Source organism: Jaculus jaculus, chromosome 1 (genome assembly GCF_020740685.1).
Source record: "Jaculus jaculus isolate mJacJac1 chromosome 1, mJacJac1.mat.Y.cur, whole genome shotgun sequence".
Classification (NCBI taxonomy): domain Eukaryota; kingdom Metazoa; phylum Chordata; class Mammalia; order Rodentia; family Dipodidae; genus Jaculus; species Jaculus jaculus.
This window is the reverse complement of record NC_059102.1, coordinates 623,130-635,818: the sequence shown is the minus strand read 5'-3', so window position 1 is coordinate 635,818 and position 12,689 is coordinate 623,130. Positions and strand designations below refer to the sequence as shown.

Below are 12,689 nucleotides of genomic sequence, written 5' to 3'. Positions count from 1 at the left end.
ATGGGGGAACAGACAGAATACACTCTTGGTTCTCAGGTCCTTTAAGCTTGAATTCAGGCTCATTTCAACATCCCCACTGAGCAAAGCTCTGGGACCAAGGATGGTGACTACACTTCATTCAGAAGCAACACACCCTAGGGCTGGAGAAGCTGGTATGGAAATGCCCCTGAGTCTGATTCTGCCTTTGTGATTCCTAACAACTATCCTGTCCCACTCTACAACACACACACACAAACACACACACCCCACAAGAGTTCTGGCCTCAGGCTAAATTCCACTTGCTTGCTAACCCCCTGTTGCAGGTACTAGATTTAAGAACACCTGGGAGAACAAAGCAACTGTGTGGGACTAAAAGCCAAGGAAGGGAGTTTGTGGAAGGGAGAGGGAAAGCAAGGTCCCCAGTCGGGCATCCTCCCAATCACTCCTGCACGAAGCCAGGTGAATCAACCTTTTGAAGAACCTAGCTTTGACCCATGCCTGCCTCTCAGGCAACCAGCCTGACCCAAGTCACCCAGCTACAGGTTAGACCCATGCTCCCCCTGCCCCCCCCCCACCTTAGTACACCTTCTTCCTCAGTGCCCAATTCTGTGGCCCATGATAGGGGAGGGGTCTCTAGGATGGGGGCAGGGAAGACACTTCCTGCCCAGTCAGGTCCCATCCACAGACCTGCTGACTCACGCTGAGATAGATTCAGCCGGCTTCACTTCTGTTTTGGAATATTTGAATTTGAAAAAATTTTAACAAGAGGTCTGAGTAAATTCTTCCCAAATCATTTTTTTTTTCACATTTCTGTTCTTGAAGCTTTCAACAGAGACGTCCTTTAAAAATGAAATAACATCATCCTTCCTTTCAGGAAAACGCTTTAATGTAAGTTGTCTGAATCTGTTGGAAGCAAGCAGCAAAGCCTGGTCGGTTGTCTCTTTAAATCGGCTCCGCAGTGTGACGGCTGCCGGCCCTGGGCTTGGGAAGAACCATTCCCACTCTGCCGCAGGGAGCTGAGCCACCGCGCCACTGCCAACCGCGCCTCCCCCAGTCCCCATGGTTACAGTTCCTGCTTCCCGGCCGTCCTTAGTCCTCTGGCTGCTGCTGCTGCTGCTGGTGGTGCTACTGCAGAAGGCGGGCACCGGTGGCTGGCATCCACCAGCCCGGAGCTAGAAGCCGCTGCTGCTGCTGCTGAGAGTGAGCTGGATGCCTGCTCTCCTGGACTCGACTTCCTCCCACCCCCCCAGTGCCTTTGCCAACGCCGCCCCGCACTGGCCACAGCAGGTCCAGGCTGCAGCCCTGCAATCTGTTGATAACTCCACTCAGAAGCTGTAGGCTTTCGTCATGGAAATCCGTTCTCTGGCACCCGAGACCCGCCACATCACGCCTGAGAGAAGCATGAGACCTGTGCCTCTCCAGCTAATTTTACCAAAATAGGTGAGAAGTTGGGCGGCTTTGTCCTGGGGTCTGAGCGGCAAGGGGGCCTTCTGGTCAAGCCACTGGTCAACCACAGTGTCCACTCATGAGGGCCGTTTCTAGGACGGAAACACAGTCTGGGGTGAGGCCACTCCTGCTATTGGGAAGCAGATTTGGAATAACTTTGGGTGAGCCAGGCATAGAGCCCCAGCAAGACCATGCAGCTCTGGTACAAGTCAGAGCGCCGTGTGAGAGATGCCAGCTCCCGCGGTCCAGCCACGTCAAATAGCAGAAGGTTCTGCCTGTGGGACACTGGGAGATTAATTCAGGTTTATTTGATTCTCTTGAATTAAACTGACAAACATGTTGGTCTGGCTTGTGCAGCCTGAGGTGACTGAATTGAGAGCGCAGAGGCTGCTTAGGGGGCAGCATCTGGCTGCTGAAGGTTCCCTCCCAAGACCCCAAGGCTCAGGACCCCCAGGTTGTCTCCAACTCCCCATATGCCTCAGGGGAGGCCTATGCCAGGGACTCCAACAGGCTGGCTGGGTTGAAAGGAGCCAGAAAAGGGTAAACGTGGGGAGGGCACCCTATTGCTGAGCTGTAACTAGAAAAGGGCTGTGAGTCACGGGCAGAGAGGACCTTCTGCTCACACTCTGACCATGCACAGTCTTTGCAGGTGGGTCAACCTGCAGTAACTGCAGCTACTCTGTAAACCCAATCACAGTCATCCAGAGACAGCCTGCCCAGGAGCTCCACTGTGGCTGTTGTTTGAGACTTTGACCTTCTGGATGGCCATGGAGGCTGGAGGGGAGAAGGGTGCAACATAGTGGTCTCTGCCAGCAACACCACTCCCACCGGTGCATTCGCCTTCCTATCTCTACAGGGCTCATGGTGAGTACACTACCCAGGGGGGCAGCAGCTCAGGGCAGCCCTGCTGTTCAGGCCAAGACCAAGGGCTGCCCCTGTTGGAGGAGGACTGGACAGGAAAGTAAGTTGTGGGGTGGTTAGGCAGTTAGCAGTCATCCAGCACATGCTCAGTTCTGGGTGGGAGTGATGTTGAGGACTGTCAGGGTCTGGCTGCCCCTGTGTCTCTGGCTGCCTGTTGGGGCTCTGTCTGTTCACTGGCTCACTTGGTGCTATTCATACTAATTAGCTGCAGGCACACAGCAATGTCAAATCATTTAATCAACAGAATGGCGTCTATCCCACAGGGCTTTCGTCCTTGCCCTGGGAAACCTTGTCTGACTCTGAGCTGGGGTTCCTCCCACTCAGAGCCCATCAGCAGGGTCACAAGGCCCTTCTTACTCTCTCTACTCACCAGAAAATCAGTCAGCTTCCATGGCTTAGGCTATAACAGGAGAGAGGAAAGAGGTAGGGACAGTGTGGACAGTGGGTTGGGGTAATATCCAGGACCCAGCCAAACCCTTCCTAAAGGCTCCCACAAGGTTTGATTGTGGTTGTAGTTGGTCTGGTCTCCAGGAAGACTGACAGGCAAGTAAATAATGCATTGTGTGTGCTTCTAAGGGACAGCTGACAGGGGCAGCTTGAGCTGGGGTACGTGCTGAGAATGCCAATGGCCTTCAGGACAATATGTCCACAACCCAGATGCTGGCATTGGCACCTCAGTGCAGACCTGCATGTCTGCCTGGTGAAGAGTATTCTGTCTGAGTCATGCCTCGATTGCTTCTTACTCTATTCAAAATGCCCAAACAAGAGAGCTGCCTACTGCCCAGATACTTCAGTTCTGTTGCAAGCTGAGGAGGGGTTGTAGCCACATGCCCTCTCAACCCCCAACAAGGTTACATTTTTTCAGGTTTTGACTGCTGTTAGAGATCAGCAGGTTGTGTTGTGCCCAAGGGTCCTTGGCTTCTGACCTTGGCCCTTGCTGTCCCCAGGTGCCACACCCAACATGGCCATCAGCCCTGGGTTAGATGATTCATGGCTTCCATCCTCAAACTCAGGATGTAATGCAAAATGAAATTCTGACCTTGGCAGATGACAGGTGAACTGATTGGTGCTTCAGGAGGCTGGAATGGCCACAGTGCCCACCTTATGAAACTCAATGGATAGAATTCAGCTACCTAGTTCAGTCTCTGTCCCCTTCCTTGTAAGCTCCTAGCCCTTCCCTGCCCCCACCTCCCTTACTATCTCTGTGTCCATGCACAGGAGTCACCTCAGTTGCCAATGGCCTTTGGGGACTTCTGTTCCACACAGGGACCATACCAGTTCCCAGCAGCCCCAAGCTGTCTGTTTAAAAGCCTACATAGTCAAAGTTTCCCTGTCAGCTTCATCCAGAGCCTGTGGAGTTTTGTGGGGTTTAATTATTAACCAATAATACAACTTTGCTTGAGAGACTCAGAATGTGTGGGGTGGCGCACTTGAAGCACTGAACCTTCTGTGTATCTACAGGCTGTGGCAAAGGCTCCAGGGCCATCTGTACAGGGACCACTGGAGCTTCCCTGACACCTGTCCAGCAGCAAGCCACCTCCCAGGGCAAAATATAGCTGTGCTCTTCTGAACCATATCCCAGGGCTTGAAAAATCTCTGGGTTTAAACCTCCTTCCCATAGTACTTAAGGTTATGCCATCCTGCTTTCCCTAGACATAATCCTTGTCTGATTCTCCCTTCTAACTAGATGTTCAGTGGTTCCCCTCAGTGGGGGGGGGGGCTTCATCACCTTGCAAAGGATATATCTAATATGTGAAGATGAGGGCATCTCTAGCCCTGCTCAATATGTCTGTGTCACAGCGGATTACAGACTTGGAAGCAAGCCATTTTGTTTCTGCAGTCAGTGCTATTTAATTCCAGCAGACACCCAGACACCTATGATCCTCACATGTAGCACCAAGAATGTATATTCTTTTTAAAAATATATATTTAGTGCTAGAGAGATGGTTAAGGTGCTTGCCTGAGAAAGCTAAGGACCCAGGTTTGACTCCCCAGAACCCACATAAGCCAGATGCACAAGGTGATGCATATACGCAGGTGGCACATGCTCACAAGGTGTTACATGCATCTGGAGTTCATTTGCACTGGCTAAGACCCTGGCATATCAATTCTCTCTTTCTCTCTCTCTCTGTCTCTCATTCTCTTGCTATCTCATAAAAACTATATTTATTTGAGAGCGAAAAAGAAAAAATGAGCATAACAGGGCCTCTTGTCACTACAAATGAACTCCAGGTGCATGTACTGCTTTGTGTGTCTTGCTTTATATGGGTACTGGGAAATTGAATCCAGCCTGTCAGGATTTGCAAATAAGTGCCTTTAACTGCTAAGGCATCTCTCTAGTCCAAGAACACATATTTTTTAAAGGGAACAAAATGACATTATGAATGACACTTTTCATGTTCATAGCTCTTTTGCCCAGACACTCTGCTCCATCAGTGAGGTGGGACAGACATGGTTTGCTATAGGATGGTCTGGGATGGGATGGTATAGTATAAATAGCGTGAAGTGGGATGGGTGGCATATGATATGGTATGAGATGTGTGATATAGGATATGTGGTGTAGAGTATTGTAACATGGGATTGTGTGGGTAGGAGGTGTGGAGTAGAATGATATGGAGTGGGATGAGTAGCATAGGATATGTGGTTTTGGCATAGGATGGGTAATGTTGGATGGGATGTATGTTATAGAAATAATGTAATATTGGAGGTGTACTGTACTAGTGTGAAATGGGATGAATGGTGTGTTGTGATGTGGTGTAGAATGTATGCAGTGAGATGACAATGAAATTGGATGGTATTGTATCATGGGATACTCCAACATGGAATGGCTTGATGTAGAATGGCATAGTGTAGTATGTTAGTTACTTTCTCATTGCTGTGACCAAATACTTGGCAAGAAGCAACTTACGAAAGAAATGTCTATTTCTTATAAGCTCACAGTCCATGCTTATAGTCCACCATAACAGGGAAGGTATGGTGGCAAGAGCTAGAGACAGCTGGTTGCATTCATTCCACAGTGAGGAAACAGAGAGTGATGGATGTTGCTACTCAGCTCTCTCTCTTCTTTTTATTTCATCTGGGACCCCAGCCCATGGAATGCTACCACCTAAAGTTAGGGTGAATCTTCCTACTTCAATCAACATAATTTAGAAAATCCCTCGTAGACATTAACAGAGATCTATTTCTGTGGGGTCTTATAGCACCAAAAAGCAAGTTACATATTATAACATAAGATAGTGTAAACAGTTCCAGCACAAGAAGGAAGAAACAGACCAAAGCAAAATCCATACCTAATAGGAAAAACTCCAATTTATACAGCTCCATGCCCAGCATCTGAGGCTCATGATGCCTCTATCTGTGATCCAAAGGAATATCCCTATTTTTGTAGTGTTGCTGCCCATAACACTCATAGCCTCTCCCTTAGACTGGCTTCACTCTGAACCTGCAGTTCTCCTTGATATATATATCCTGTGGCTCTGGTGTCCTGAACATCCACTGAAACTTAGGGTTCACCTTCATAACTTATCTATATTCTCTCAGTGCATTCTTACAGAAACTCCAACCCTGCTATACATTGTCTAGCCTCAGCAGCTCTCTGGGACTTTGGTGAAATACTCCATGACCTCCTCAATATTGCATCTTTCATGCCTCCAAAATGATTACCACATGGATAATGCTGCCAAATTCTGATGCCAGCTTGGGATGAAGCCTGGCCTCCTTGGACCACAGCAATAGAGACCTCTGTTGCCTTCTAGGCTTAGCTTGATAAAACATTTCCCTAGATAATTGTGTCAGAGTAGAGAACTCCCTCAACTTAGGCTCTCTTCCTTCAAGTGATTTAGGATTTCATAAAATAGAGTCTCCAATAGGTGGGGCTTGCCCTTAGGACACCTTTACTATTGTATGAGTTCAACAGAAGATGTTTCTCTTCAATGGTGTTGATCTCTTAATGATTACAGCCAAAATGATGTCTTGTCTGGAGGTGTCTCAACACCATCCAGAATGCTAGCCTGTCATAAGGTTTCCTCCACCAAACAAGTTAGCCCATTACTTTTGAGTTTAGCATCATTTAAGTTCTCAGGGCATAGGCAGAAAGTTTCTTTGATAGTATACAATATGAACCACCTCTAGTCCATTTCCTGATAGAATCCTTGTTCCTCTGAAACTTAAGGTTTATTTTGGCTTGTAGTTTAAGGTTACAGTCCATCATGGTGGAGAATGCATGGTGGCAGGAGCTTGAGGCTGCTGATTGCATTCAGTCCACAGCAAGGAATGCTGCTCCTCCTTTTTAGTCTGGGTCCCTAACCCATGGAGTCATGCTGCACACATTTAAGGTGGATCCTCCCATCTCACTGTAATCTAGAAAACCCATCACAGATATTTCCAGAGATCTGAGTTCCACTGTGAGTCCAAAATCTGTCAAGTTGACAGCCAGAGATTAACCATCACACATGGGATGATGTAGGATGAAATGGTGTGATGTGAGATGACATGGTGTGGAATGGCATAGCAGGAGATGGCATGGTCTGGATAAAATGGAGTAGAATGCTTAGCATGGTGTTGGCCCTGGCTTCCAGTAATTGCAGTACTTGAAGCTAGCTTGTCAGGGGGCTCCTCCTCTCTATTACATATGACAGTGCTATGACCTGATTTGGGTTCTCATAGCAAACACACTTGGCTGTCACTTGCTGTGAGTCATAGCTGACTTGACTGTCATTGGAATGGTCCTTACATTTGACAAGGGACTGATGACCAAGTTAGGACTGGAATCCAAGCCAGCTTATCACATGCCTAGGGTGGAGGTTCCTAAATGTGCTTTTGGAACACCCCTGTGTCTGCTATTTCCTTTCTTATACATAAGTGCCCCATAATTTTAAAAAGGCATGATGGGATTTAAAATACCAAAGACAGGGCTGGAGAGATGGCTTAGCTAAGGTGCTTGCCTGCAAAGCCTAAGGATCCATGTTCGACTCTCCAGGTCCCACATAAGTCAAGTGTACAAGGTGACACAGTGCACAAGGTCGCATATGCACAGAAGGTGGCACATACCTCTGGAGTTTGATTGCAGTGGCTGGAGGCCCTGGTATGCCAACCCCCCCCCCCCTTACACACACACACACACATGCACACACACACACTAAAAAAAGTCCCAAAGACACTACTTGTCATAGGTAGATGGAGGGAGAGATCTTAATTACTTGAACTCAACTCAATGGAGTGCAGACAAATCCTAGGAAAAGCCACCCTCCCCTCAGTGTCTGGGGGTATTAGGAAAGCCTTCAGCAAGGAGCACTCTCAGATATACATGTGAGATCAGCTCTAGGAAGAACCAGAATCAGAACTAGAGTCAAAAGTGGGGGATGGAATGGTCATAGCTCTTAGTTGTAAAAAGTGTATCAATGCAAATGTAGTGGACTCATTTCAATTCAAAATTAATCCACAGCTCTGTCTAGGCCCCAATGCTCAGGACTCAGAAAGTGGCCTGAACTTACCTCCCCTAATATACTTGTGAAAGATCATCATCCTTATAAATATTTCTCAATGTTAGCCAGATTTTTGCAGTGTTTTGCTTCTTACTCAGTCCAAGGTTCAAACGACAGATTTTCCTAAACCATTTTTATCTTCCAGCTTGAGTCTGCCATCTATCCAGCAACCCCCTTGAATTTAAGCAAGTAGCTATCAGTCTAGAAGAAAAGTCTCTCTGCTACTTTTTTACCTGTTTTTCCCCTAATTCCTTCATAATTTTACTAGCCCATGTATCCCTCCAAAAAAGAAAACCATAAAAAACTATATGTAATATCTAATTGTAATCATCTGTCTTGAGTGAATAAATGACTTTCTTCTGTCTTTCATTCCCAAAAAGCATTTCCATGAAGGACTGATTGATCAATTATCATTATCATTTAAAAAAGCAAACAAACAGGTAAAGCTGGTAAAGTGGTGGCACACATCTTTAATCCCATCACTTGGGAGGCAGAGGTAGAGGATCGCGATGAGTGTAAGGCCACCCTGAGATGACATAGTGAATTCCAGGTCAGCCTGGACTAGAGTGAGACTCTACCTTGAAAAAAAAAAAAAAGACAAAGAAGGGAATGTATCAGGCTTTAGTAAAATCAATCTAGGAAGAAGGCTGAAAAGAAGAACCAGGAAGAATAATCAATAACAAAAAGGAAAATCAAGTTAGGCACAGTACCTTACACTGGCAATCCCAGTACTTGAGAAACTGAAGCAGGAGGATTGTTATAAGTTCCAGACAAGCCTGGACTAAAAATGAGACCCTGTCTCAAAAAGCTAAGAGGAGGAGGAGGCATTGAACTAAAATAAAATGAAGACATGAAAGAAAACCACGACTTAAGTTATAAGTAATATAACCTCTTATGGTTACCTTTGTGTTTCTGGAATAAAACACCTGACCAAAAGCAGCTAATGAAAGGAAAAGTTATCAGCCCACAGTCTGAAGGGATATTTCATGATGCCAGGAATGCACGGTAGAGCAAAGTCTAGCTATCACCTCTTGCCTCAGTAGTTGTGAAAAAGTAGCCAGAGAGTGAGCTCAGTTGAGTTAACACTGGCAAGCTGGGGCTAATAACCCTCAAGGTCTGCTACTAGTAACACACCTCTTCCAGCAGGCCTCTACCTCCCAAATTGCCACTAAGTGGGGACCAAGCATTCAAAACAAATCAGTCTATGGGGGACATCTGATTTGAACCAGCATAACATCCATCAATCTGCCTATTAGGACAGAAGTGCTCATTGGACTATTGACTACCTGGCCAGCCTGGGAAAAAGGAAGTTTCTCAGGGGAACAATGATACCTCCAAAGTTGCTTTTGAAGTAATCAGTTCATCAGAATAAGCATGATGTTGCACTCTCTCACCTGGGCCTAGAGGGCTGGCACAGCCTTTACCTTCCCTAGCCCTGAAGGTTATTTGGGCTAGTTCTCTCTTCCCTTTGTTATGGAGTCTTCAGGTGCTTTTCCTACTCAGTACTGATAGCAGATATCTAAATAGTTCTGGAAGAAGGTACCTGCTCCTAGGCTGGTCTGGGGTATGGGTTTTTACTAGGATTCGTTCTGAGAGTGTGGTATGCATGCCATCATCAGAGCTTTTCTTGGAGAAAGAAATTCCAGGAATCAGGGTGTCACCTCTTTTCCTCTCTAGTTTGGACATAGTTGGGTCTGTCACAGTGCTAGTGGGTGTGTTTTTATCACTATAATGAGATAGATTACAATGAGCTCAGTATCAAGTCCAAACCAGATCACACCGGTCTGGAATTCCTGTTTGGGTGTATGTGATAACTGGGTGGCTGACAGTTGGGAGTATGTGATTATCATCATGTGGGCTATAACTTATACAAGCAAGCAGCATATACACAAGGGCCACAGGCTCTGTCATTTGTGGGCTCCATGAAGTGAATCTGACCTGGGAGCCATGCTTTGCTCACAGTCACTGTTCCAAAGAGTGGTCTAGTTCCACAGCTTCAGAAGGACCTGCCTTCCTATGAGGCAGCTTCTCCTGATTCCACATCAAATCCCTGGTATCGTGCCTAGGAACATTTGCACAGTAGACTGTTCATGGGGAACTTGCCCATGTGTGAACTTTAAAATATGAAATGTATCTCTATTTTGCATTGCCTACTTTGAATTTTAAATGTCACCTCTAAAAATGTAGAAAGGCACTGATGATCACTGATGTAGAGAAAAAAAAAATCTCAGGAAGCCAAATCCAACCACGTTTCTTATACAGCTCATTGTATGATCGCCAGATCATCCTGTCCCTAGTCTCAGAAACCTGTCCTCACATGAGAATCTCCTGAGCCTGGCCTCCTAGGCACTTAGAGCTGCAAGGAGGTTGGAGGCCTCCCCTATGGGTCCCTAGCTGAGAAACAAATCTCTCCCTTCAAGGTTGTATTACCTTATCTGGATGGCATCCCTCCCTCAACAACACCCCAGCTTCAGTGCCACAAGATGCTCTCTGAGCTCTCCCCTGCTGCACAAAGACACTTCTAATTTCTAATTTGGCTTTGAAGGAAGCTGTGTTATATGAATACAGCCCACTATTTGCGGGGTATCCAATTGCCGGTACTTCCGTGTGGGCCCTGGGTATGTGTGTGATGAACACTAGCTCTTGAATATAGGATATAAGGAATACTTCAGGCACTGCTTTGAATGTCTGAGCTGAGTCTTCCTCTTCAATAGCTGTCCCTCTATCCTGGCACCTGACACCAGCAGGAAAGCCAGTTGCACGCCCCCCCCTCAATATTCTCACAGTGACAGCGACCCTGAGGAAAGCCATGGAGAACTGATGAGACATGGTTCTTTCAGATTGAGACAGTCATAGTTTCAAGGGGAGAGAACTGGATACAAGGAACGCCATGATTACTGGCTCCCTCTCCCTCCTTCCCCCTCCTTCCCTCCTAGATCAGAAGCCAGTAGCAGTGGCAAAGATGGGTCAACGTCTGGGAAGGGGGAAAACCACTGAATACCATGGACTCATGTTCCCAAGAACCTGGAGACACTTCTTGGGCCCGGCTGAATACCAAGTTCTTCAAGATTCTCAGGGCTCCCGACCTCCCAGCAGCATGCATCTCATCAGTTACTTGGGTATCAGGTTCTCACTGGAATGTGTGCTTTCCATGGAGTTGGTTCTGTTGACAGGAGCTGAGAAAGACATAGATTAATGGCCTTGCCACTACAGGGGACACAAGAGAGTCCTCCCTTCACCCAGTTTCAAATGCCCAGCAGATGGGTACCAAGAGAGGATGCATGAGTTCCCCAGCAGAACAAGTTCCCTGGAAGAGACACCCTACACTGACTGGATCTGGACAGATGCAGAACATGTAATGTTTCAGGCCCTGGGTGCTCAGGGTATCTGGACAGAGGCCTTAACTAAAGAGAGGGAGAGCAAGGCAGGGTCTTAGGCTAGCCTTGCCTTCCTGAAAATACTCACAGGCCAACCTCCTGAGCATATCAAAGCTCAGCTACACAGCCAGGCTGGGAATTCAGGCAGAAAGGGCCAACTGAAGACAAACCCCTGGGGGAAGAGTCTTCTCACCTGGACACATCTCACACAGATGCCAGGTTCCCCAGTACTCCCCCAAGAACATGCTCCTCAGGCAGGTGTTGCCTGGCCAGTACTCCTGGAGGAGGCTCCCTGGGGTGAAGGTATAAATACCTCATGAGACTTCTTGTCTTAATAGGGCCAGCCTACAGGAATCCAGACCACAGATACTTATCCTAGGACCTTAAGCCAAATGTGAGCAATTTTCTGGTAAAGTGGGTAGGGTCTGGGGGTTCTCAGATGGAGGAGGATGCAGGCTGCACCAAAGCTGGCTTCCAGTATCTTATCAGGAGCTTGTAATCTGCCGGGGGGGTGGGGAAGAAAGAGAAACAAGCCTGAGCTAGAGTGAAAGCTTACCTCAAAAAGCAAAAAAAAAAGAAGAAGAAGAAGAAGAAAGAAAGAAAGAAAAAGAAAAGCAAACCAAGCTTGGTGGTGCATGCCTTTTAATCCCAGCACTCAGGAGGCAGAGGTAGGAGTATCATTGTGAGTTTGAGGCCACCCTGAAACTCAAGAGTGAATTCCAGGTCAGCCTGAGCTAGAGTGAGATACTACCTCAAAAAAAAAAAAAAAAATGACATCACAAATCCCAATATCCCATGTCATCCAGAGGCTTGTTCATATTCGGCCTACATCTACCCCTATCCCTTAGACTTCTGTTCTGTACCATCCATGGCCCAGAAGTCTGAAGAGTGTCAGGAAATAGCTTGTACCAGCCCTGATTGTCCACTGACAAAGTCACACAAGCAGATTTGAGGTCTGTGCCCAAAACACAGTGACAAGGGACAAGCTCCCCAGAGAGCTCCAAGCATGTCCAAGTAGGACATCCATTCCTTCATTTTGCTCTACCTAGGGAAGCCTTGAACACTTTAACTATGATAAGCAACAGAACTGTTGATACCAAAAGATCCTGAGGTCATGTCTATTGTTCCTAAGGCCTTCTCTCTCTCCATCAACTGTGCCAGTACTATAGGACTGCTTAAGCATGATACAGAATTCCTCTGGGAGACACTTAAAAGCCGAATGTCAAGGAGTGTGAGGTGCAGAGTGGGCTGTAATGGCTTGATGTTCTGCCACCTCTCTGAAGGCAGTGTGCTGCCAAAAGACAAGCATGTGGTAGAAGCCGGCACCATGCCTGCCCTCTGCCAGCAGCATGCATGGAAAGGGAACCAAAGGCAGGTTTTGGCACTGTGGAAATGCTGCCTCTGGGAGTTGCTCTCAGAACAATGTAAAGAAGCTCTCAGCTGAGCAGTCCTAGAAAGTAAAGACTAACCCCAGGTGGGTGTC

General features: G+C 47.1%; 1 protein-coding gene across 4 annotated transcripts in view; it reads left to right on the top strand.

The window, feature by feature from the left end:
• The first annotated feature begins 976 nt into the window (after nt 1-976).
• Adgra1 (adhesion G protein-coupled receptor A1) overlaps nt 977-12,689 on the top strand; it is a 44,094-nt gene continuing 32,381 nt past the window's right edge. The window contains exons 1-2 of one of the 4 annotated variants that reach the window (XM_045144013.1): nt 977-1,419; nt 2,075-2,289. In XM_045144013.1, coding sequence (XP_044999948.1) covers nt 2,287-2,289 — 3 coding nt within the window. In that variant the 5' untranslated portion in view covers nt 977-1,419; nt 2,075-2,286. Of the gene's footprint in view, nt 1,420-2,065; nt 2,290-12,689 lie in introns of all 4 variants that reach the window. The other 3 variants (XM_045144009.1, XM_045144019.1, XM_012951473.2) reach the window with 3 other exon arrangements.